Source organism: Triticum aestivum, chromosome 5B, assembly GCF_018294505.1.
Source record: "Triticum aestivum cultivar Chinese Spring chromosome 5B, IWGSC CS RefSeq v2.1, whole genome shotgun sequence".
NCBI classification, from domain to species: Eukaryota; Viridiplantae; Streptophyta; class Magnoliopsida; order Poales; family Poaceae; genus Triticum; species Triticum aestivum.
In genome coordinates this window covers 46,630,908-46,658,023 of record NC_057807.1, presented here as the reverse complement: position 1 = coordinate 46,658,023, position 27,116 = coordinate 46,630,908, and the positions used below count along the sequence as shown (strand labels likewise).

The 27,116-nt window shown below is 42.6% G+C and overlaps 1 protein-coding gene across 1 annotated transcript; it reads right to left on the bottom strand.

The window, feature by feature from the left end:
* Positions 1-11,873: 11,873 nt before the first annotated feature.
* On the bottom strand, positions 11,874-26,345 carry LOC123114613 (zinc finger and BTB domain-containing protein 12-like). Its single transcript, XM_044536097.1, has 3 exons — positions 26,324-26,345; positions 25,192-26,002; positions 11,874-11,949 (listed from the first exon to the last, which is right to left on the bottom strand). The coding sequence occupies exons 1-3, from the start codon at positions 26,343-26,345 to the stop codon at positions 11,874-11,876; spliced, it is 909 nt and encodes a 302-aa protein (XP_044392032.1).
* Positions 26,346-27,116: the final 771 nt, after the last annotated feature.

Genomic DNA, 27,116 nt, shown 5'->3' with positions numbered 1-27,116 from the left:
TTCTATACAGACCGACCGCTTAATAACTTCGAGTTGTGGACAAGCGCTCACGAACCACTTCACGAGCCCGAAGTAACTGCTTGGAATTGGCTCGGCAGGCCATAGCTGGACAAAGAAGTCCTTCATGGCTAATTCAGCCGCCTGGTGTAGTTCAATCAGTTGCTTCGGCTGATCGACAAACTGCACCGGATAATTCAGTGCCAAATATTGCAACCAGAAATGCTTTTCCGCAGTCTTCTTCTCCTCAACTCGGTAGAATTGAGCAGCATCAGATATGCTGCATGGCAGATCCGCAAACGCGCCTGGAGAAATAAGATTTCAATTTATCATCTTGCATCTCTCCTGTCACTACATAAAAATCGCTTTGAATAAGAAAAAGCCTTACCGGCCGCAATCCTCCTCGCCTCCTGAATGTCCTTCAGAGCACCTTGGGCTTCCTCCCGAGCATCATTTGCGGCTTGCAGAGCCTGGGCGAGTTCGGATTCTTTCCCCGATAGACTCTGCTCCAAGGTCTCGCTTTTCCTGACAGCCTCCTGGAGCTCTCGTTTAGCTTCAGTGACCCTGGCCTCGTGTTTCTCGTGAAAAGCCTGCTCCGCAGAGGCCTTGTTTTCGGCTTCGGACACATCCCTTTTAAGCACCTCAATTTCGGCACTCGCTCCTAGAGCACACAATACAAATAAGTTCATCGGGCACAATTACTCATTTGTGCTAAACTTATCAAGGTTTCGACTTACCTTGCTTGTCCCCCAATAGCTTCTTCACTCGGCCAAGTTCTTCTTCGGCCCGCTCCAGACTCTGCTTCAGTCCGAATACTTCCGCAGTATGAGAGGCGGTCGTCGCTACCGACACATGTTTATAAACAAAGAGATATATGTCATCAACTGAGTCTCCTGCGAAGCAGATATTTGATCCCCTGTCCGGTTCTCTCTTTCACCGGACAGTGCATCAGGGGCTACTATCCATACTATGACAATCTTCAAAGGTTCTTAGAACATACCTCAAAGCCTTTTCTAAGGCTGATGCAGGACTCATTCAGTCCGCTCTCGGTGGACTGAATCTTTTCAATCATTGCACCCATAAGGGCGCGATGTTCATCGACGATAGAAGCACTCTTTAGTGTTGTCGATAAGCTGCCCTACAACCCTGGTTGGACAACGGTTGCTGGCGGAGCGGGCTCGCTTCCTTCAGTCAAGGAGGGCCCCCTGCCTGGTCCTGGAGCCTCAAAGGTCTCCGAGAACGTGTCTGGCTATGGGCCGAATCTAAGATCGCCCCCACCGTTGACACTCATGGGAGCCGTCACACCCGTGTATCCGGCCCCAGAGGTGTGCCCTCCTTGGTCTGGGTCCTGCTGAGATGACACCTCGGTGTCACGCCCAGGCTTCGGGGAAAGGACCTCCGGAGGCGTCTCGCTTTCTAGGGCATCTGAGCTCAGCGAATCCTCTGATGAGGATTGTTTGGCGTGAGACCTCGCCGGACTGCACAAAGTATGGCGCAAGTTAAAATATTACACCTTAGTGATCCTGGACGCGTAGGCATGTTCGGGTTTCAGGTACTCACGATTTTACCAGGGGCTGGGCCCTGGGATCCCACTCTGGGCTGCTATTGGTAGCAGTGGTGGACGCCTCCGGAAGGGGATTTTTCCCCCTCTTCGGCAATTCGGCCTCCAAAGATGAGGAGGCTGTCCTTTTCTTTCCTCCCCCCATGGAGGACTCGTCTTCTTCCTCCTCCTCTTCATCTTCGGAGGAAGGATGGGCGTTGGAGTCTTCGGATTTTGTATCCGAAGCACCGCGGTGACGGAGGTCGCTCCGAGTCTCCTTGGCCTCCTTGAGGGCCTCTTTCTTCGGCGCCTTGTAAGGCGCTAGGACCAGCATCTTTGTCAGAAGTGGTCGTGTCGGTTCTTCTGGCAACGGGGCCGGACAATGTATCCGCCCTGCGTTCTTCGTACATTCCTGGAGTAATTGTGGAAAGCATGATAAAGCGTCTGCCTTGGGATATGCCGGCTAAACATGGATGGACAGAACATAGAGATAACTTACCAGACTTGCAGGGTGGGACAGTTGATACCCACGGTCTTCGGCGGAGTCCGGACACGGTTTGCCAGACTTGAAGAGCACCTTCCATATATCCTTGTGAGAGGGGCCATATTGCTCCCGTAGGGTCTGGTGCTCGGCCAGGTCGTATTCCCACAAATTACAGGTCCGGTGTTGGCAAGGAAGAACCAGGCGAACTAACATCACCTGGACTACATTGACGAGTTTGACGTCCTTGTCTACCATGCCCTTGACGCACGTTTGGAGCACCGACAGCTCATCGGACGAGGACCAGTTCAGGACCTTCTTGGGCCAGGATGTAAGCCGCAGAGGTGCCCCGGATCTGAATTCAGGAGATGCGGCCCACTTTTTGCCACGCGGCTCAGTGATGTAGAACCACTGCTGTTGCCACTCCTTGACGGAATCAATGAAGGTGCTTGTCGGCCATGTGACCTTGGGCATCTTGCTCACTATGGCGCCTCCGCACTCGGCGTGCTCGCTCTTCATCACCTTGGGCTTCACATTGAAGATCTTCAGCCATAAGCCAAAGTGTGGCGAAATACGGAGAAAGGCCTTAGACGCGACGATAAACATCGAGATGTTAAGGAAAGAATTAGGGGACGTATCATGAAAATCAATCCCGTAATAATACATGATGCCGCGAACAAAGGGGTGGAGGGGAAACCCGAGCCCGCGGACGAAAAGAGGAAGAAACACAACCGTCTCGTGAGGTTCTGGATTAGGGATGATCTGTCCCGCCGTCGGAAGACGGTGGCCGATTTTCTTGGCCAGGTACCCGGCCTCTCGAAGCTTTTTGATATCCTTCTCCTGGATGGTAGAGGCCATCCACTTGCCTCCTGCTCTAGATCCGGACGTCTTCGGAGAACCTCTTTTGGTGGAAAGGACGAGCGCTTGGGTGCTAGGGCTCGAGCGGAAGGGAATGGACGAGCGGAAGGAAAGGGCGTGGGTGAAGAGGAGGAGGACTTATCTCTTTATAGAGGCAGTAAAAACTTTTGCGCCTCCCTACTTGCTCGATGGAACCTGCTCGTTCCCCCCTCACCACGATTGGCGGTACGGCTGGGCTACCCGCACCCGTATTGATGAGAGTCCCGTGATAAGGAGGGAACGATCTCTGTTTCGACAAGATGTGCCGAGGAAACCGCCTCGCAATATGCGTAGTAGCTGGTTGAGAAAATGGTTTGGATAAGGACAGGGCCACAATGTGATATCAAGTTATGAAGAAAAATGTCAGCGGATTCGGTTCGTGAAAAATTATGCTCTCTACGATGGTGTGTCGAAATTATTTCGCAGAGCCGGACACGATCCTTGTGTCCAAAACCTACCTTGGAGTATTAGGAGATGGAACCCGCCTTGCACTGCCGAAGACAATTTGCACGCCGGACTCATCGTCATTGAAGCCTGGTTCAGGGGCTACTGAGGGAGTCCTGGATAAGGGGGTATCCGGACTGCTGAACTATAAACTTTGGCCGGACTATTGGACTATGAAGATACAAGACTCAAGACTTCGTCCCATGTCCGGATGGGACTCTCCTTTGCGTGGAAGGCAAGCTTGGCGATTCAGATGTTAGATCTCCTTCTTTGTAATCGACTCTGTGTAACCCTAGCCTCCTCCGGTGTCTATATAAACCTGAGGGTTTAGTCCATAGGAAAACAACAATCATACCATAGGCTAGCTTCTAGGGTTTAGCCTCTACGATCTCGTGGTAGATTAACTCTTGTAATACTCATATCATCAAGATCAATCAAGCAGGAAGTAAGGTATTACCTCCATTGACAGGGCCCGAACCTGGGTAAAACATCGTGTCCCCTGCCTCCTGTTACCATTAGCCTTAGACGCACAGTTCGGGACCCCCTACCCGAGATCTGCCTTTTTTACACCAACAGGGGGGAACCCAAAGACATAACATTGTCTTAGCCGTGTGCGGTGCCCCTTCCACTGTTTAATCCTCCGATAGTATCATCATAGTGCTTAGGCGAAGCCCTGCGCGGATCACATCATCAACACCGTCACCACACCTTCGTGCTGACAAAACTCTCCCTCGACCCTCTGCTGGATCAAGAGTTCGAGGGATGTCATCGAGCTGAACATGTGCTGAACACGGAGGTGCCGTACGTTCGTTACATGGATCGGTTGGATCGTGAAGACATTCGACTACATCAACCGCGTTAACTAACACTTCCGCTTTCGGCCTACGAGGGTACTTGGACACACTCTCCCCCTCTCGTTGCTATGCATCTCCTAGATAGATCTTGTGTGATCATAGGAATTTTTTTGAAATTGCATGCTACATTCCCCAACAGTGGCATTCGAGCCAGGTCTATGCATAGATGATATGCACGAGTAGAACACAAAGAGTTGTAGGCGATAATAGTCATACTGCTTACCACCAGCGTCTTACTTTGATTCGACGGTATTGTTGGATGAAGCGGCCTGGACTGACATTACATGACCACGTTCATGAGACTGGTTCTATCGACGTGCTTTGCACACAGGTGGCTAGCGGGTGTCTGTTTCTCCAACTTTAGTTGAATCGAGTTTGACTATGGCCGGTCCTTGTTGAAGGTTAAAACAGCACACTTGACGAAAAATTGTTGTGGTTTTGAGGCGTAGGTAAGAACGGTTCTTGCTAGAAGCCCGTAGCAGCCACGTAAAACTTGCAACAACAAAGTAGAGGACTTCTAACTTGTTTTCGCAGGGCTTGTTGTGATGCGATATGGTCAAGACATGATGTGATATAAATTGTTGTATGAGATGATCATGTTTTGTAACAAAGTTATCTGCAACTGGCAGGAGCCATATGGTTGTCGCTTTATTGTATGAAATACAATCGCCATGTAGATGCTTTACTTTATCACTAAGCGGTAGCGATAGTCGTAGAAGCACTAGCTGGCGAGATAACAACGATGCTACGATGGAGATCAAGGTGTCAAGTCAGTGACGCTGGAGATCATGACGGTGCTTTGGAGATGGAGATCAAAGGCACAAGATGATGATGGCCATATCATGTCACATATTTTGATTGCATGTGATATTTATCTTTTATGCATCTTATTTTGCTTAGTACGGCGGTAGCACTATAAGATGATCCCTCACTAAATTTCAAGGTATAAGTGTTCTCACTAAATTGCTACAGTTCGTCATGCCGAGACACCACGTGATGATCGGGTGTGATAAGCTCTACGTTCACATATAATGGATGCAAGCCAATTTTGCACACGCGGAATACTCGGGTTAAACTTGACGAGCCTAGCATATGCAGATATGGCCTCGGAATACTGGAGACCGAAAGGTCGAGCGTGAATCATATAGTAGATATGATCAACATAGAGATGTTCACCATTGAAAACTACTCCATCTCATGTGATGATCGGACATGGTTTAGTTGATATGGATCACGTGATCATTTAGATGACTAGACGGATGTCTATCTAAGTGGGAGTTCTTAAGTAATATGATTAATTGAACTTTAATTTATCATGAACTTAGTCCTGATAGTATTTTGCAAATTATGTTGTAGATCAATAGCTCGTGTTGTAGCTTCCCTATGTTTTTTATATGTTCCTAGAGAAAACTAAGTTGAAAGATGATAGTAGCAATGATGCGGACTGGGTCCGTGATCTGAGATTTATCCTCATTGCTGCATAGAAGAATTATGTCCTTGATGCAATGCTAGGTGAGAGACCTATTGCAGGAGCAGATGCAGACGTTATGAACGTTTGGCTAGCTCAATATGATGACTACTTGATAGTTTACTGCACCATGCTTTACGGCTTAGAACAGGGACTTCAAAAACGTTTTGAACACCACGGAGCATATGAGATGTTCCAAAGAGCTTAAATTGGTATTTCAGACTCATGTCGTGTCGAGAGGTATGAGACCTCTGACAAGTACTTCGCCCAAAAGATGGAGAAGAATTGCTCAGCTAGTCAGCATGTGCTCAGAATGTCTGGGTACTACAATCGATTGAATCAAGTGGGAGTTAATCTTCCAGATAAGATAAGTGATTGACAGAGTTCTCTAGTCACCATCACCAAGTTGTTGGAACTTCATGATGAACTGCAGTATGCAAGGGATGACGAAAACGATTCATGAGCTCTTCGTGATGCTGAAATCGACGAAGGTAGAAATCAAGAAAGAGCATAAAGTGTTGATGATTGACAACACCACTAGTTTCGATAAAAAGGCAAAGGGAAAGAAAGGGAACTTCAAGTAGAATGGCAAGCAAGTTGTCACTCCCGAAAAAAGCTCAAAGCTAGACCCAAGCCTGAAACTGAGTGCTTCTACTTCAAAGGAAATGGTCACTAGAAGCAGTATTGCCCCAAACATTTGGCGGATAAGAAGAGTGGCAAAGTTAACAAAGGTATATTTGATATACATGTTATTGATGTGTACCTTACTAGTGTTCATAGTAGCCCCTGGGTATTTGATACTTGTTCGGTTGCTAAGATTAGTAACTCGAAACAGGAGTTACAGAATAAACAAAGACTAGTTAAGTGACGATGTGTGTTGGAAGTGGTTCCAAGATTGATATGATCATCATCGCACACTCCTTATACTTTCGGGATTAGTGTTGAACCTAAATAAATGTTATTTGGTGTTTGCGTTGAGCATGAATATGATTAGATCATGTTTATTGCAATACCATTATTCATTTAAGACAAAGGATAATTGTTATTCTGTTTACAAGAATAAAACCTTGTATGGTCATACACCCAATGTTGATGGTTTATTGAATCTCGATCGTAATGATACACATATTCATAATATTGACGCCAAAAGATGCAAAGTTCATAATGATAGTGCAACTTATTTGTGGCACTGCCGTTTGGGTCATATCGGTGTAAAGCGCATGAAGAAACTCCATAAAGATGGACTTTTGGAATCACTTGATTATGAATCATTTGATATTGCAAACCGTGCCTTATGGGAAAGATGACTAAAACTCCGTTCTCCGGAACAATGGAACAAGCTAATGACTTATTGGAAATAATACATACCGATGTATGCAGTCCAATGAATGTTGAGGCTCGTGGCGGGTATCATTATTTTCTGACTTTCATAGATGATTTGAGCAGATATGGATATATCTACTTAATGAAACAAAAGTCTGAAACATTTGATAAGTTTAAAGAATTTCAAAGTGAAGTGGAGAATCATCGTAACAAGAAAATAAAGTTTCTACGATCTGATTGTGGAGGGGAATATTTGAGTTGCGAGTTTGGCCTTCATTTAAAACAATGTGGAATAGTTTCACAGCTCACGCCACCTGGAACACCACAGCGTAATGGTCTGTCCGAACCTCGTAACCGCACTTTATTGGATATGGTGCGATCTATGATGTCTCTTACCGATTTACCACTATCGTTTTGGGGTTATGCATTAGAGACAGCTGCATTCGCTTTAAACAGGGTACCATCTAAATCTGTTGAGACGACACCATATGAACTATGGTTTGGTAAGAAACCCAAGATGTCGTTTCTTAAAGTTTGGGGTTGCGATGCTTATGTGAAAAAGCATCAACCTAATAAGCTCGAGTCCAAATCGGAGAAATGTGTCTTCATAGGATACCCAAAAGAAACTATTGGGTACACCTTCTATCACAGATCTGAAGGCAAGATATCTATTGCTAATAATGGATCCTTTCTAGAGAAGGAGTTTCTCTCGAAAGAAGTGAGTGGGAGGAAATAGAACTTGATGAGGTAGTTGTACCTTCTCCCGAATTGGATAGTAGTTCATCACAGAAATCAGTTCCAGTGATTCCTACACCAATTAGTGAAGAAGCTAATGATGATGATCATGAAAATTCTGATGAAGTTACTACCGAACCTCGTAGGTCAACCAGAGTACGGTCCGCACCAGAGTGGTATGGTAATCCTATTCTAGAAGTCATGTTACTAGACCATGATGAACCTACGAACTATGAGGAAGCGATGATGAGCCCAAATTCCGTGAAATGGCTTGAGGCCATGAAATCTGAGATGAGATCCATGTATGAGAACAAAGTGTGGACTTTGGTGGACTAGCCCGATGATCGGCAAGCTATAGAATATAAATGGATCTTCAAGAGGAAGACGGACACTGATAGTAGTGTTACTATCTACAAAGCTCAACTAGTCGCAAAAGGGTTTCGACAAAGTTCAAGGTGTTGACTACAATGAGATTTCTCAACCATAGCGATGCTTAAGTCTGTCCGAATCATGTTAGCAATTGCCATATTTTATGCAATCTGGTAAATGGATGTCAAAACTATATTCTTTAAATGGATATATCTAAGGAGAGTTGTATATGATGCAACAAGAAGTTTTTTTAAATCCTAAAGGTGCTAACAAAGTGTGCAAGCTCCAGTGATCCATCTATGGACTGGTGCAAGCATCTCGGAGTTGGAATATACACTTTGATAATGTGATCAAAGCATATGGTTTTATATAGACTTTTGGAGAAGCCTATATTTACAAGAAAGTGAGTGGGAGCACTACAACCTTTCTGATAAGTATATGTGATTGACATATTGTTGGTCGGAAATAATGTAGAATTTTCTGAAAAGCATAAAGAAGAGTTTGAAAGGAGATTTTTAAAGAAAGACTTGGGTGAAGCTGCTTACATATTGAGCATCAAGATCTACAGAGATAGATCAAGACGCTTGATAAGATTTTTCAATTAGTACATACCTTGACAAAAAATTTAAAGAGTTTAAAATGGATCAGTCATAGAAGGAGTTCTTGCCTGTATGACAAGGTGTAAAGTTGAGTAAGACTCAAAGCCTGAACACGACAGAAGATAGAAAGAGAATGAAAGTCATTCCCTATGCCTCAGTCATAGGTTCTATAAAGTATGCCATGCTATGTACCAGACCAGTTGTGTGCCTTGCTATGAGTTTGGTAAGGGGGTACGATAGTGATCCAGGAGTGGATCATTGTATAGTGGTCAAAGTTATCCTTAGTTACCTAAGAGGACTAAGGAAATATTTCTCGGTTATGGAAGTGATAAAGAGTTCATCGTAAAGATTTAGGTTGATGCAAGGTTTTATACCGATCCAGATGACTCTGAGTCTCAATCTGGATACATATTGAAAATGGGAGCAATTAGCTAGAGTAGCTCCATGCAGAGCATTGTAGACATAGAACATTTGCAAAATACATACGGCTCTGAATGTGACAGACCCGTTGACTAAACTTATCTCATGAGCAAAACATGATCACACCTTAGTACTCTTTGGGTGTTAATCACATAGCGATATGAACTAGATTATTGACTCTAGTAAACCCTTTGGGTATTGGTCACACGGTGATGTGCACTATGGGTGTTAATCACATACAAATGTGAACTATTCGTGTTAAATCACATGGCGATGTGAACTAGATTATTGACTCTAGTGCAAGTGGGAGGCTGAAGGAAATATGCCCTAGAGACAATAATAAAGTTGTTATTTATATTTCCTTATATCATGATAAATGTTTATTATTCATGCTAGAATTGTATTTACCGGAAACTTAGTACATGTACGAATACATAGACAGAACGAAGTGTCCCTAGTATGCCTCTACTTGACTAGCTCGTTAATAAAAGGTGGTTATGTTTCCTAATCATAGACATGTGTTGTCATTTGATGAACGGGATCACATCATTAGACAATGATGTGATGGACAAGACCCATCTGTTAGCTTAGCATAATGATCGTTAAGTTTTATTGCTATTGCTTTCTTCATGACTTATACATGTTCCTCTGACTATGAGATTATGCAACTCCCGAATACTGGAGGAACACCTTGTGTGCTATCAAACGTCACAATGTAACTGGGTGATTATAAAGATGCTCTACAGGTGTCTCCGAAGGTGTTTGTTGGGTTGGCATAGATCGAGATTAGGATTTGTCACTCCATGTTTCGGAGAGGTATCTCTAGGCCCTCTCGGTAATGCTCATCACTATAAGCCTTGCAAGCAATGTGAATAATGAGTTAGTTGCGGGATGAAGCATTATGGAATGAGTAAAAAGACTTGCTGGTAACAAGATTGAACTAGGTATGAAGATACCGGCGATCGAATCTTGGGCAAGTAACATACCGATGACAAAGGGAACAACGTATGTTGTTGTGCGGTTTGACCGATAAAGATCTTCGTAGAATATGTAGGAGCCAATATGAGCATCTAGGTTCCGCTATTGGTTATTTATCGGAGATGTGTATTGATCATATCTACATAGTTTTTGAACCCACAGGGTCCGCATGCTTAAAGTTTGATGACAATTTGTATTATGAGTTATGTGTTTTGGTGACCGAAGTTTGTTCGGAGTCCCGATGAGATCACGTACATGACGAGGAGTCTCGAAATGGTCGAGAGGTGCATATTGATATATTGGAAGGTGGTATTCGGACACCGGAAGGGTTCCGGAGTGTATCGGGTACAAACCGGAGTACCGAAGGGGTTACCGGAACATCCCGGTGGAAGATATGGGCCATATGGGCCATAGAGGGAGGCTAACCAGCCCACAAAGGGCTGGTGCGCCTCCCGGCAAGGGAGGAGGCCGAATTGGACTAGGGAAGGAGGCGCACCCCCCGTCAAGGAGTGGTGTCCTAGTAGGACTCCTCCCCCCATGGCGCGCCCCTTGGTGGCCGGCCTCCTCCTTCCCTCGTTTATATACGGGCAGGGGGTATCCCAAAGACACAACATTGTCTTAGGCGTGTGTGGTGCCCCCTTCCACTGTTTACTCCTCCGATAGTATCATTATAGTGCTTCGAAGCCCTGCGCGGATCACATCATCAACACCGTCACCAAACCGTCGTGCTGACAAAACTCTCCCTCGACCCTTTGATCTATCAAGAGTTCGAGGGATGTCATCGAGTTGAACGTGTGCTGAACACGGAGGTGCCGTACGTTCGGTACTTGGATCGGTTGGATCGTGAAGACGTTCGACTACATCAACCGTGTTAACTAACACTTCTGCTTTCGGTCTATGAGGGTACATGGACACACCGTCCCCCTCTTGTTGCTATGCATCTCCTAGATGTATCTTGTGTGATCGTAGGATTTTTTGAAATTGCATGCTACATTCCTCAACAGACACATATTTCAGAATAGAGTCCCGACTGCTGATAGGCTACAAAGAAGAGATGGCCTAATTGTGTCATTTGTTAGCTATGTACTAGGAAAGAGCCTGAAACGACCGTTCATATTCTTTTCAAATGTCATCTCTCCGTTAATAGCATATAAAGATTTGGAGGGGTTATTGGACTTGCTCCCCCCTCCCCAATCCTACATGTGTGGCATGCTCGACATCCATGTTGGTCCCTTCTCATGGTATCTATTCATAAGTTATCTATAATTTTTTTATATCTCAGCCGTTTTCCAATGTTTTTGGATCCGCATCCATCCATTATCATCTCATCTCACTTCCAAATCAAGCAAACTACATCTAAAACTAGATCTAGCGTACTTAGACTAAAACCGTGAATTTTGAACAGACTGAATTTAGACTAACTAATATTTAACCTCTTATGGAGAGTAAGAAACACTTTAGGCAACTATGGATTAGTAAAAGCAACATAAAGTTTATTCAAGCATGTCAAGGCCAATACATATCTAAGACAAGAAGGACATAAAAGAGATAAAGATCGAGCGATGTTGAACGAATTAACAAGCATGGTCAAATAAATTTAAAAGCTTATTAAGCTAGCCAACAAAATTAAAAGCTACAACTGCTCATCAACTTGAAACAGCTGGACTCTGATATGAGGACTAGAAACTGACATTTGTTGCCGCATTAACACACAAACCACATGTTCTTTTGTTGGTGTCCTCCTCCTTCTTCTCCATCGCCGGCCTAATTAAATCTCCGGCATGTTCAGGTCAATGGTGTGCCATGCGATCGCCGCCGCGGCCACGAGTCCGAGTTTTCTTTCACTACTAGGGAAACCCTTATACACAGTATCTTAGCAGCAGCGCGGTTTAAAAACAAACGCTACTGCTAATTAGCAGTAGCGATCTTGACGAAAGCTCTCTACTAATTTCGCGGTAGCAGTAGCGCCTGATAACCCACAAGTGTAGGGGATCGCAACAGCTTTCGAGGGTAAAGTATTCAATCCAAATTTATTGATTCGACACAAGGGGAGCCAAAGAATATTCTTAAGTATTAGCAGTTGAGTTGTCAATTCAACCACACCTGGATAACTTAGTATATGCAGCAAAGTATTTAGTAGCAAAGTGGTATGATAATAAAGGTAACAGTGGCAAAAGTAAAGATAATAGTTTTGTAGTAATTGTAACAGTAGCAATGGAAAAGTAAATAAGCGAAACACAAGATGTGAAAAGCTCGTAGGCATTGGATCAGTGATGGATAATTATGTGGGATGCGATTCCTCGTGTAATAGCTATAACATAGGGTGACACAGAACTAGCTCCAATTCATCAATGTAATGTAGGCATGTATTCCGAATATAGTCATACATGCTTATGGAAAAGAACTTGCATGACATCTTTTGTCCTACCCTCTCGTGGCAGCGGGGTCCTAGCGGAAACTAAGGGATATTAAGGCCTCCTTTTAATAGAGAACCGGACCAAAGCATTAACACATAGTGAATACATGAACTCCTCAAACTACGGTCATCACCGAGAAGTATCCCGATTATTGTCACTTCGGGGTTGTCGGATCATAACACATAATAGGTGACTATAGACTTGCAAGATAGGATCAAGAACACACATATATTCATGAAAATATAATAGGTTCAGATCTGAAATCATGGCACTCGGGCCCTAGTGACAAGCATTAAGCATAGCAAAGTCATAGCAACATCAATCTCAGAACATAGTGGATACTAGGGATCAAACCCTAACAAAACTAACCTAATTACATGGTAAATCTCATCCAACCCATCATTGTCCAGCAAGCCTACGATGGAATTACTCACGCATGGCGGTGAGCATCATGAAATTGGTGATGGAGGATGGTTGATGATGACGACAACGACGAATCCCCCTCTCCGGAGCCACAAATGGACTCCAGATCATCCCTCCCGAGAGAGATTAGGGCTTGGCGGCGGCTTCGTATCGTAAAACGCAATGAAACTTTCTCTCTGATTTTTTTCTCCGTGAAACGGAATATATGGAGTTGGAGTTGAGGTCGGTGGAGCCTCAGGGGGCCCACGAGACAGGGGGGCAAGCCCCCTCCCTCGTGGACCGGGTGTGGGCCCCTGGTCTTGATTCTTTCACCAGTATTTTTTATATTTTCCAAAACTTGCCTCCGTGGATTTTCAGGTCATTCCGAGAACTTTTGTTTTCTACACATAAAACAACATCATGTCAGTTTTGCTGAAAACAGCGTCAGTCCGGGTTAGTTTCATTCAAAACATGCAAGTTAGAGTCCAAAACAAGGGCAAAAGTGTATGGAAAAGTAGATACGTTGGAGACATATCAACTCCCCCAAGCTTAAACCTTTGCTTGTCCTCAAGCAATTCAGTTGATAAACTGAAAGTGATAAAGAAAAACTTTTACAAACTCGGTTTGCTCTTGTTGTTGTAAACATGCAAAGCCAGCATTCAGGTTTCAGCAAATATTATGAACTAACCATACTCACAATAACACCTCGGTCTCACAATTACTCATATCAATGGCATAATCAGCTAGCGAGCCATAATAATAAAACTCGGATGACAACACTTTCTCAAAACAATCATAACATGATATAACAAAATGGTATCTCGCTAGCCCTTTCTGAGACCGCAAAACATATATGCAGAGCACCTTTAAAGATCAAGGACTGACTAGACATTATAATTCATGGTAAAAGAGATCCAGTCAAGTCATACCCAATATAAACCAATAGTAATGAATGCAAATGACAGTGTGCTCTCCAGCGGGTGCTTTTTAATAAGAGGGATGATGACTCAACATAAAAGTGAATAGATAGGCCCTTCACAGAGGGAAGCAGGGATTTGTAAAGGTGCCAGAGCTCAATTTTAAAATAGAGATTGAATAACATTTTCAGCGGCATACTTTCACTGTCAACGCAACAACTATGAGATGGATGTATCTTCCATACTACATGCATTATAGGCAGTTCCCAAACAGAATGGTAAAAGTTTATACTCCCCCACCACCAACAAGCATCAATCCATGGCTTGCTCGAAACAACGAGTGCCTCCAACTAACAACAACCCTGGGGGAGTTTTGCTTAATTATATTGATTTGCTTTGATTTTTTTGGATCATGGGGCTGGGCATCCCGGTTACCAGCCCTTTCTCGTGAATGAGGAGCGGAGTCCACTCCTCTTGAGAATAACCCACCTAGCATGGAAGATATAGGCAGCCCTAGTCGAGACATGAGCTGCTCGAGCATACAAAACAGAATTTCATTTTTTTGAGCATCAGTACAGACACAAGCGCTCATATACACACACATACACTCACCCCTATGAACGCACACCCTACCCCTATGAGCACCTCCGAGAGACTGAGCCGGCATATCATCTTGAGATTTACGAAGCCACCATAGGCGCCTCGTTGTCGACGGGAACGTCTCCTCCCACTGAAAGCGCATCGCCAGAAATCCTGAAATAAATTCAGGAATAATGAGAGCACTAGGATTTGAACCCTGGTGGGTTGGGGATACCACTGTCCACCTAACCATCTCAACCACAGGTTGGCACTTACAAACTTGGAACGGCAGGTAAATACCGCATATAGGAAGGTATGGTGGACTCATTGGAATAACTTTGGGGTTTAAGGAGTTTGGATGCACAAGCAGTATTCCCGCTTAGTACAGGTGAAGGCTAGCAGAAGACTAGGAAGCGACCAACTGAGAGAGCGACAACAGTCATAAACATGCATTAAAATTAATTCACACCGAGTACAAGCATGAGTAGGATATAATCTACCATGAACATAAATATCATGAAGGCTATGTTGATTTGTTTCAACTACATGTGTGAACATGTGCCAAGTCGAGTCACTCAATTCATTCAAAGGAGGATACCATCCCATCATACCACATCATAATCATTTTAATAGCATGTTGGCACGCAAGGTAAAACCATTATAACTCATAGCTAATCAAGCATGGCACAAGCAACTATAATCTCTAAATGTCATTGCAAATATGTTTACTTCATAATAAGATGAACCAGAAACGATGAACTCATCATATTTACAAAAACAAGAGAGGTCGAGTTCATACCAGCTTTTCTCATCTCAACCAGTCCATCATATATCATCATTATTGACTTTCACTTGCACGACCAAACGATGTGTATAATAATAGTAGTGCACGTGCATTGGACTAAGCTGGAATCTGCAAGCATTAAATTCAAGAGAGAAGACAAGGTAATATGGGCTCTAAGTTAAATAAACAATCGTGCATATGAGATCCACTAAACATTTTCAATATGGTCTTCTACTATTGACCCCCAAAGAAAATAAAAACTATTTACACGGGAAAGCTCCTAACAAGTAAGAAGAAGAACGAGAAATCTTTTTGGGTTTTTCAATTTAATTACTACTACAAGCATGGAAATTAAACTAACTATTTTTTTGGTTTTTTCTCAAGGTTTAACAAACACACAATAAAAAGGCAAGAAAAAGAAAATTAAACTAGCATGGATAATACAATGAACGAGTATGAGCAGCGACGACTAGAATGGTGTGTGAACATGAATGTAAAGTTGGTGAGAAATACGTACTCCTCCAAGCTTAGGCTTTTGGCCTAAGTTGGTCTAATGCCAAGGGTAGCCTAGCTGATATCCGTAGTTGTAACTGGGGTCGTACTGAGATGCAACAGCGAATGCCTCCTGAGCTGCGGCATGTTGGCGAGCCGCCTCCGCTCTCCCCTCGTGTTCAGCTGCTTCCTCCCTGGTAACAACATATCTTCCTTTTGCCTGGTAATCAAAAAGGAAAGGAGCATGAAGAGTAACATGGACAGAGCTATGTTTGTCAAAGATTAGTTGATACTGGAGGAATTGTTCATTCCTCTTAAGAAAATGATGTTTGACCATAGCGTCATAATCTAAATAAGTTGGAGGCAACATCATATCACCCTCTCGAGGGGCTATACCAAGATAATTGGCCACACAGGTCACGTAAATTCCTCCAAATAAATCTCCAGCCCTACCATTATTATGCAACCTACATGCAACTATTGCCTCCAAGTTATAATCTTTATAACCTAACATGGCACTCTTGAGGACACAAAGATCAGGGACACACATATGACATGTTTCATCTTTACCGTTAATGCATCTACCAATGAAAAGAGCAAAATAATGTATAGCAGGAAAATGAATGCTCCCTATGGTAGCTTTGCTATGTCCCTAGATTCTCTCACAGTAATACTAGCAAGAAAATCTCTAAATTCAGATTTGTGGGGATCATTAATATTACCCCACTGCGGAAGTTTGCAAGCAGTTGTAAAATCCTCAAAGTCCATGGTATAAGATGTATCATAGATATCAAATAGGACACTCGGAGAATTACGTGTACATTTATATTTAAACCTTCACACAAATGAATCAGTCAATTGATAGTACTGAGGACACTTATCTTGTAAGAAGTCCACCAGATCGGCATTACGCACATACGCGTCAAATTCCTCCTTAAAGCCTACTTCGACCATAAAATCGTCGGATGGCCACTCACAAGCTTGTACTTCCGCGTCCCTCGGTAGTTCATCGTCTTGCTCACGTATAGCAATCCTGGGTCCTTTCTTTACTGAGGAACCACCTTGGTACATTCTCTTAGACATATTTCTGAAAATTATTGAAATTTTAGTAATTTCAAAATAAAAGTGAATAAAACTAAACAATATTGGTAGAAACTACTCCTACTAATGCCTAGAGCCTATATCATGCATTAGAATTACTTGGGACCTCATAAATTTGACATGCAAGCTCAAGAACAGGTTCACCTATGCAGTAAAAATTTGCAATGAATAAAGCACTAGAACAAAAACTAATTGGACCAACAGAGGAGTTACATACCAAGCAACAATCTCCCAAAGGAGTTTTGTGAATGGAGCTTTGAGCAAGGAGATCGAAAATCGCAGCAAAATGAGCTAGAACTCGTGCTTGAGCTAGATGGGGATTTTTTTGGGAAGAAGATGGAGTGTATGGGTGCTGGCATAAGTGGAGGGGGGCCACCATAGGCCCACGAGACAGGGGGGCGCCCAGGGGGTGTGGGCGCGCCCTCCACCCTCGTGGCCTAGTGCTTGCCCCTCCTGCAGTGATTTCAGTGCCTAAAATCCTCAAATATTGCATAAAAATCATACCAAATTTGCAGGGCATTTGGAGCACTTTTATTTTTGGGATATTTTTTTTAATGCACGGATAATTCAGAAAACAGACGAATAATACTATTTTTTCTTTGTTTATTCTAAATAACAGAAAGTAAAAAGAGGGTATAGAAGGTTGTGCCTTCTAGTTTCATCCATCTCATGATCATCAAAATGAATCCACTAACAAGGTTGACCTAGTCTTGTTAACAAACTCATTCCGAATAACACGGAGTCGGAGAAATTTCCAATAACACTAAGTTACCTCAACGGGGATATGAACATCCCCAACAATAAGAATATCATACTTTTTCTTGACAATAGGGAGAGGAAATTCAAAACCACCAATAATGATAGTTGGAACTTTTCCAATAGAATTGATGCTATGAACATGAGATTGTTTCCTCCGAAAGTGTACTGTATGCTCATTACCATTAACATGAAAAGTTACATTGCCTTTGTTGCAATCAATAACAGCCCCTAGAATATTCAAAAAGGGTCTATCAAGGATAATCGACATACTATCGTCCTCGGGAATATCAAGAATAACAAAGTCCATTAAGATAGTGACATTTGCAACCACAACAGGCACATCCTCACAAATACTGATAGGTATGGCAGTTGATTTATCAGCCATTTGCAAAGATATTTCAGTAGGTGTCAACTTGCTCAATTCAAGTCTAAGATATAAATAGAGAGGCATAACACTAACACCGGCTCCAAGATCACATAAAGCACTTCTAACATAGTTTCTTTTAATGGAGCATGGTATAGTTGGTACCCCCGGATCTCCAAGTTTCTTTGGTATTCCACCCTTAAAAGTGTAATTAGCAAGCATGGTGGAAATTTCATCTTCCGGTATCTTTCTTTTGTTTGTAATGATATCCTTCATATACTTAGCATAAGGATTTACTTTAAGCATATTAGTTAAGCGCATACGTAAGAAGATATGTCTAATCATTTCAGCAAAGCGCTCAAAATCCTCATCATCCTTTGTCTTGGATGGTTTAGGAGGAAAGGGCATGGGTTTCCGAACCCATGGTTCTCTTTCTCTACCGTGCTTCCTAGCAACAAAATCTATCTTATCATAACGTTGATTCTTTGATTGTGGGTTATCAAGATCAACAGCAGGTTCAACTTCTACTTCATAATTTTTGCTAGGTTGAGCATCAACATGAACATTATCATTAACATTATCACTAGGTTCATGTTCATCACCTGATTGTGTTTCAGCATCAGAAATAGAAATATCATTGGGATTCTCAGGTGTGTCTACAATGGGTTCACTAGAAGCATGCAAAGTCCTATCATTTTTCTTTTTCTTCTTTTTAGAAGAATTAGGTGCCTCTAAATTATTTCTCTGAGAATCTTGCTCGATTCTCTTAGGGTGGCCTTCAGGATACAAAGGTTCCTGAGTCATTCTACCAGTTCTAGTAGCCACTCTAATAGCAAAGTTAGGTTTATTATTTAATTCATCAAGCAAATCATTTTGAGCTTTAAGTACTTGCTCAGCTTGAGTAGCAACCATAGAAGCATATTTGCTAATGAGTTTAAGTTCACCTTTAACTCTAACCATATAATCACTCAAGCGTCCTATCTCGAAAGCATTGTTCTTTAATTCTCTACCAACATAAGCATTAAAACTTTCTTGTCTAGCCATAAAGTCATCAAATTCATCTAAGCATGGGCTATGAAATTTAGTAGAATGGATTTCAACTTTATCATATCTATAGAGAGAATTTACCTTTACTACCTGTGTGGGTTATCAAGACAATGTGGTTCTTCGACAGGTGGTATATTAAGACCATGTATTTCTTCAATAGGTGGTAAATTCTTTACATCTTCAGCTTTTATACCTTTTTCTTTCATTGATTTCTTTGCCTCTTGCATATCTTCGGGACTAAGAAATAGAACACCTCTCTTCTTAGGAGTGGGTTTAGGAATAGGCTCAGGAGTTGGCTCAATTGGTTCAGGAATTGCCTCGGGAATTGGCTCAGGTAGAGTCCAATTATTTTCATTAGTCAACATATTATTCAATAGTAATTCAGCTTCGTCGATTGTTCTCTCCCTGAAAACACAACCAACACAACTATCCAAGTAGTCCTTGGAAGCATCGGTTAGTCCAGTATAAAAGATATCAAGTATTTCATTTTTCTTAAGAGGATGATCAGGCAAATCATTATGTAATCGGAGAAGCCTCCCCCAAGCTTGTGGGAGACTCTCTTCTTTGGTTTGCACAAAATTATATATTTCCCGCAAGGCAGCTTGTTTCTTATGAGCAGAGAAATATTTAGCCGAGAAGTAATAAATCATATCCTGGGGACTACACACACAACCAGGATCAAAAGAATTAAACCAAGTCTTAGCATAACCCTTTAATGAGAACGGAAATATCTTAAGGATATAATAATAGCGGGACTTCTCATCATTAGTAAACAGGGTGGCTATATCATTGAACTTGGTAAGATGTGCCACAACATTTCAGATTCAAGGCCATAAAAAGGATCAGATTCAACCAAAGTAATAATCTCAGGATCAACAGAGAATTCATAATCCTTATCAGTAACACAGATAGGTGAAGTAGCAAAAGCAGGGTCAGGTTTCATTCTAGCATGAAGAGACTGCTGCTTCCATTTAGCTAATAACTTTTTAAGATCATATCTATCTTTACAAGCAAAGATAGCTCTAGCAGCTTCCTCTTCCATAACATAACCCTCAGGAACAATAGGTAATTCATAATCAGGGGGAGAACTTTCATCATCACTATCATCAATAATAGCATCTTCAATAATTTCATTCTCTCTAACCCTAGCAAGTTGTTCATCAAGAAATTCACCTAATGGCAAAGTGGTATCACACATAGAAGTAGTTTCATCATAAGTATTATGCATAGAAGAAGTGGCATCATCAATAACATGCGACATATCAGAATTCATAGTAGTAACAGGTTTAGGTGTCGCAAGCTTACTAATAATAGAAGGAGAATCTAGTGCAGAGCTAGATGGCAATTCCTTACCTCCCCTCGTAGTTGAGGGCAAAATCTTGGTTCTTTCATCCTTCAAGTTCCTCATAGCGATCAACAGATATAAATCCCAAGTGACTCAAAGAATAGAGCTATGCTCCTCGGCAACAGCGCCAGAAATTAGTCTTGATAACCCACAAGTGTAGGGGATCGCAACAGCTTTCGAGGGTAAAGTATTCAACCCAAATTTATTGATTCGACACAGGGGGAGCCAAAGAATATTCTTAAGTATTAGCAGTTGAGTTGTCAATTCAACCACACCTGGATAACTTAGTATCTGCAACAAAGTATTTAGTAGCAAAGTGGTATTATAATAAAGGTAACGGTGGCAAAAGTAAAGATAATAGTTTTGTAGTAATTGTAACAGTAGCAACGGAAAAGTAAATAAGCGAAACACAAGATGTGAAAAGCTCGTAGGCATTGGGTCAGTGATGGATAATTAAGTCGGATGCGGTTCCTCATGTAATAGCTATAACATAGGGTGACACAAAACTAGCTCCAACTCATCAATCTAATGCAGGCATGTATTCTGAATATAGTCATACATACTTATGGAAAAGAACTTGCATGACATCTTTTGTCCTACCCTCCCGTGGCAGCGGGGTCCTAGCGGAAACTAAGGGATATTAAGGCCTCCTTTTAATAGAGAACCGGACCAAAGCATTAACATATAGTGAATACATGAACTCCTCAAACTACGGTCATCGCCGAGAAGTATCCCGATTATTGTCACTTCGGGGTTGTCGCATCATAACACATAATAGGTGACTATAAACTTGCAAGATAGGATCAAGAACACACATATATTCATGAAAACATAATAGATTCAGATCTGAAATCATGGCACTCGGGCCCTAGTGACAAGCATTAAGCATAGCAAAGTTATAGCAACATCAATCTCAGAACATAGTGGATACTAGGGATCAAACACTAACAAAACTAACTTGATTACATGGTAAATCTCATCCAACCAATCACCGTCCAGCAAGCCTACGATGGAATTACTCACGCACGGCGGTGAGCAGCATGAAATTGGTGATGGAGGATGGTTGATGATGATGACGGCGATGAATCCCCCTCTCCGGAGCCCCGAACGGACTCCAGATCAGCCCTCCCGAGAGAGATTAGGGCTTGGTGGCGGCTCCGTATCGTAAAACACGATGAAACTTTCTCTCTGATTTTTTCTCCACGGAACGCAATATATGGAGTTGGAGTTGAGGTCGGTGGAGCCTCAGGGGGCCCACGAGATAGGGAGGCGCGCCCAGGGGGGTGGGCGCGCCCCCACCCTCATGGATAGGGTGTGGGCCCCCTAGTCATGATTCTTTCGCCAGTATTTTTTATATTTTCCAAAACTTGCCTCCGTGGATTTTCAGGTCATTCCGAGAACTTTTGTTTTCTACACATAAAACAACATCATGGCAGTTCTGCTGAAAACAACGTCAGTCCGGGTTAGTTTCATTCAAATCATGCAAGTTAGAGTCCAAAACAAGGGCAAAAGTGTTTGGAAAAGTAGATACGTTGGAGACGTATCAGCGCCCTAGATGAAACAAGCGCTACTACTATAATTGCCATGGCGTTGCCTCCAGTCTAGATATAGTAGTAGCGCCCTTCCCTGGACGCGCTGCTGCTAAAGTACTTAGTAGCAGCGTTTTTCTTCAAAACTCGCTACTGCTAAGTATTGCACCTAATTAAGTTTAGACTTATCAGTAGCGTTTTTACATAAAACGCGCTATTGCTACATTAGCTATAGCACGTTTACTAAAGTGCGCTACTGCTAGTTCGACTTAACCACCCGCAGGCTCAAAATTTTGCTAAGTCCTCCATTCCCCCTGTTCCCCTACTTCTGCTGTCGCCGCCCGAGCCTACCCTCACCACCACCGCCCGAGGCCGCCCTCAACCTCACCGCCGCCGCCCGCCGCCGCTCTCGACCTCATTGCCGCCGCCGCCGCTCTCGACCTCACCGCTGCCGTCCTCGACCTCACCGCCGCCGCCCTAGACCTCACTGCCGCCGCCCGAGCCCGCCCAGCACCGCCGCCTCCCGATCCCGAGCCCGCCCTCGCCGCCCCTACCTCTCCGTCGCTGAGCACCTCCCCACCACCGCCTCTCCCCTCTCTGTAAGCCTCCCACCCCTCCCCCACCCCCTTTCTCTCTGCTTAGTTAGTACTAGATGTCTTTTAGTAGTAGTAGATGCTAATTTAGGGTTCATAGATAATGATTTTTAGTAGTAGTAGATGTTAATTAGTAGTAGTGATGGTACTAGTTAACTAGGGCAGTATGGTTAATAGTAGATGTTTTTACTATTGTATAATGTAGTTTATATTTACTGTTTTTAGTAAGTGTTTAAAATAATTAGTAAGTAAATTAATAAACTAGTTGAACTAGTTTAGTTTTAGTTGAACTATTTTAGTAAGTAAATTAATAAACTAGTTGAACTAGTTGAATTAATAGAACTAATGTATTTTTAGTAAGATAATTAATATAACTAGTTGAACTACTTTATTTTTAGAAAGAACTAGTTTTTTCTTCTATTTATAGTAAGTTTATATTTAGTAAGAACTAGTTGAATTAATAGAACTAGTTGAACATGTCATATTTGTTGTTATTTTTTTAGTTTAAGCAATTATTCGGGATGTATTAGTGATAACTTATAGGGTTTTTGCTTTTGCAGAAATCAAGGAGCCCCTCCATCATCCCCACCATCGTCCCCGTCACCGACCCCCTCCGACCTCGAGGTGAGACCAGCCAAATCTCCATGTATATCTTGTGTTGCTCAAATAGGATATGTGGTTGCCCAAGTGGCCGGTCATGTTCAGGTTACACCTCCGAGTGGCCTATGTTTTGCCGGAGTGTTGATTAATTTCCGTTTCGGCAAATTTCAGGCGCTCGATATGTCTTTTTTTAGCAAAGGTCATGCCGGATTTTTCCGTGAATTCTGGCATGACTTGTGCTAGAATATGTAGGAAATATCGAGTGGCCTGAATTTTCTCAAAAAATAATGATCTAATTTAGGTTTTTAGTACATATATTTAATTATACAAGTTTAATCTTTGAATTATGAACGCAGGAAATGCCGTACTCGGACGATGACAGTCTCCTGGGGGAGTGCAGCTGGTGCCACGACGATCGAGGTCTGTGCGACAGGTTCCTTCAGCTGGACGAAGATTGGCGCTTCAGCATTAAGCTCGAGGAGACCTTCGATATTGAAATGGTACGCAACGACGACAAGTGTTTTTTCGTAATTAAGCATCACTTCAACTATTTCAATGTCTAATTTTCATATTTTACAATTCGACTAGCTTATCCCATGCCATGCAAGACGCTATGTCTTGGAGAGGATGGGTTTTGAAGACCGTGAAAATTTTGAAACAAAGAAAATACACCTAAGGACCCATCATGATATGGATTTTGAAGTAAATCTGTACAATTCTCAGAGCATAACCCATTTTGGTTGCCAAAATTGGGAAGCACTTTGCAAAATGTATGGTTTATATGAGGGTATGATTGTCACCATGGATCTTGGTGATCCTGATATCGAGCAAGACAATATGGACATTTGGGTCTTTGTTGATACGCTTTCGATTCTACCGCAATGTGAGTTTCTCAAACATAGTTATTAACTAATTTATATTGTTTATTTCAAAATAGTTGATAGCTTATTTCCATTGACAACTTATTTTGATTCTTCAAAGAATATGCGGAAGATGGTAGACAAAACCCACCACAATGATGGCTCCGAATTAACTTATAAGGAGAAAAGTCATCTGATCACATTTTGTACTTATCTTTAGAATTACAATACCTATTATCGAACTCCTCCAAATTATGTTTAATACGTGCCACTAGTGCACGTGTTGAACCACGGTAACTTCTATGGAGATACCCTGGTAAGATTTTTTACTATTACGACATCCGTGCATCTTTTGCATACTTCTAAAACTAGTACATCATTGCTAACTACGAAGTTATTACTATGTTTTTCAACAGAAAATCCCGATGGATTGTGTGCCGCATCAGATGTATCAGAATGGTCGCCTTGCAGTTCTGAACATACAACCAGGTCAATCTACGAATCTCACCTGTGCATATCGGATCTCTAAAACCGGTGAACACATGCTAATCAAAGAATGGAAAAAATGTTTGGACATTCGCAAGGAGGTTCTTAGAAGTAACATTAAGCAAAAGGCAGAAATTGGAGACAGGATAATCTCCATTCTCCATAATGGAGAGTCAGGGGCTATCTTATTTTTTGCTATTTTACCTTAGAGAATATAGTAGGTCCTAAGAGAATGTAGTAGGTCCTATGAGGTACAATATGTTTATTATGTGGTATAATGTGTTAGAGTTGATGATGAGGAGTACTTGTGATTATGACTAGTGACCAATTTGCTATGTGATGTCTCATTGATGAAAACGATGATCTTGAGGAGGTGTTATATGACAATGATGTATTATGATGATAAGTTGTTAATGATATGATGATGATGATATTTATTATATCATTGGGTTTCACCGTGGATTAGTTTCAAGTGGATGGACATCCACTTGAAACTAGTCCACGGTTCTTTCACCCCGTGATGTAGTAACTCATTATGATGTAAAAACAATCTCTAAATTCCTGTTGTGTGAAAAGTTGTGTAAAGGTGTATGAATACAACATGAAATAAAAAAATACGAAATAATAGTAGTAGCGCGGGTAGGGAGAAGCGCTACTACTAATTACCAGTAAATCGATTTAGCAGTAGCGTTGGTTGAGGCACACTACTGCTAACCTTTAGCTGTAGCGCCGTACCAGTAGCGCTCCAGCCCGCGCTACTGATAGGCCTAAAACCCGCGTTGCTGCTAGGCTTTTCCCTAGTAGTGTTTGCTTGTTTCCGCCGTAGGTGTTGCTGCGCCTGACATGTGAGCGAAGCGCGGAGGAGTTGGGGAAAGTGCTCATGCACCACACACACGGGTGCAATCTCCCATCTGGATGGATTTTCATGTGCGCATTAAGGCCGCGAGACTTGTTGAACCTCTTGAGACACAGGGGGCACTCGTGTAACAGTTGTTGGCTCTCCTGCTGCAACACTTGGTTCTCCACTGCCGTGGCCATGGTCGTGAGCGATTTGCAGGGCTTGATTGGTTGTGTGGACGCTTTGTTGGGCTTGCTGAATGGCACTTTGTTCGTCGCGACAACGTATCGTGCTTGGGTGGATGACAATGCCAGAGCAGGGGCTGGTTGAGTCACAATCACCGGGTTTGGCGCTTGGCTCAGTGGGACCACCCGCTCTAGCACCAGATTTGGCCCGACAGCGACTACCGACGATGGTGGCGGCGCTTGTGTGGGACCTTGCCTTGGAGCAACCACGATCACTGAAGACGATGTTTGGTTGGTCACCTCGGCTGCCGGCGCACCCTGGGCTAAATCGCGGGCTACGCCCACTGGAATATCTACCACGTGTGGTGGCAAAGGCGGTGGCGGTGGTCGCGTTGTATCATGGTCAAGGAATGCAGGATGCTCACCCCAGATGCCATTGGCCAGCATCATCAGCGAAAAAGCGAGGTTCTCCTCCTCGGAGCTGAGTCCACGGCTAGGGTGGTGCGTGGAGCATGGTAGCGAGATTGCCGGTGGTAGCGAAGGCTGGTTATCGGCAGGTCGGCTCGTGGGCATGCGGCTGGCGCTGGCGGCCAGGAGATCTTGGTCATAGACCTTACGAGGGACGAGAGCGGAAGAGATAGATGGTGTCGAAGCAAAGAACAAGGGAAAGAGGACTAGTGTGCTTGTGTTGTGCTTGCGCGAGATAAATATAAAGGGGGTCCTGAAAGGGGAGCAATGTTGTCATCATCTATCAACTAGTAACGCCTGAGGTATGTGACGTGACACATGGTAGCGATAAGCATGGTCATGTTGCCAATAGATCTATCACTACAGTTAGCAGCGCACATTAGAGAATCATGTGTTGAGTAATTATTGTGGTTGATTTTTTCTACCGAGTTATTCTAAGATGCTCCTCTTACCTTCTACTCCGAGACCATTCATTAACGGTACATTTGACCATTCATCAACGGAGTATGAGGTAAGAGAAATGTTTAATCTCAACTGTCCATTCATCAACGGTACATTTTTTTGAGCGAAAACAGTTGCCTTATTATTACTTAGTAGTGCATGGCACCATCAGCCACTAAAGAATCTCGAATACAAACTAGAGAAGCACTAAACCAAGTTTTGCATAAATTTAAAAGGCAACCCTCCCTAGCTAAGTTATGAGCAGCTTTGTTCACTGTTCACCTGGCCCAAGCCACTCAATACTCGGTGACGCCCGACAAAATCACCTTTATCTCCTGGATAAGAGGACCATGCATACTATTCTAATTATATCAACTACTTGTTTATTTTGCTTTTGATACCAAATATTCATGGAATGCATGCATACATAATATGCATGCCTCATTATTGGATAACACATTTTTACGTATTTTCTAGTCATCAAAATTTTCTAAGAAATACAAAATTTTGCTCTAATCTCGTATTACCATTGTAAAATATATATTTAGTTCATACTAAATATACCTTGTAACATTGTATTAGTTTCACTATCAGTTACGAAAAACTATCTAATCAGTCGGAGATCCGAAATTTCAGCGTGAAACATTACATAGATATAGTAAGTTAAACCATATCAAAAAAAATATTGTAGGCGGATTTGTTATTTTTTTTTTCTATGTTGGAATTTTGTTTCACATCAACTGAATTATTTTTCACTTCAAAGTTATTTTGTTCCTAGTTTTTTTCCCTTATGGTATTCAAGTG

What these genes read in the sequence shown, in the direction of transcription:
- LOC123114613 (XM_044536097.1), bottom strand. Translation starts at nt 26,345, where the DNA reads ATGAATGGTCTCGGAGTAGAAG. An exon ending in GAATGGTCTCGGAGTAGAAG is followed by an intron (nt 26,003 to 26,323) that starts GTAAGAGGAGCA and finishes TCTATGACCAAG; the next exon opens with ATCTCCTGGCCGCCAGCGCC. An exon ending in AACACCTACGGCGGAAACAA is followed by an intron (nt 11,950 to 25,191) that starts GCAAACACTACT and finishes TTTCCCTAGTAG; the next exon opens with TGAAAGAAAACTCGGACTCG.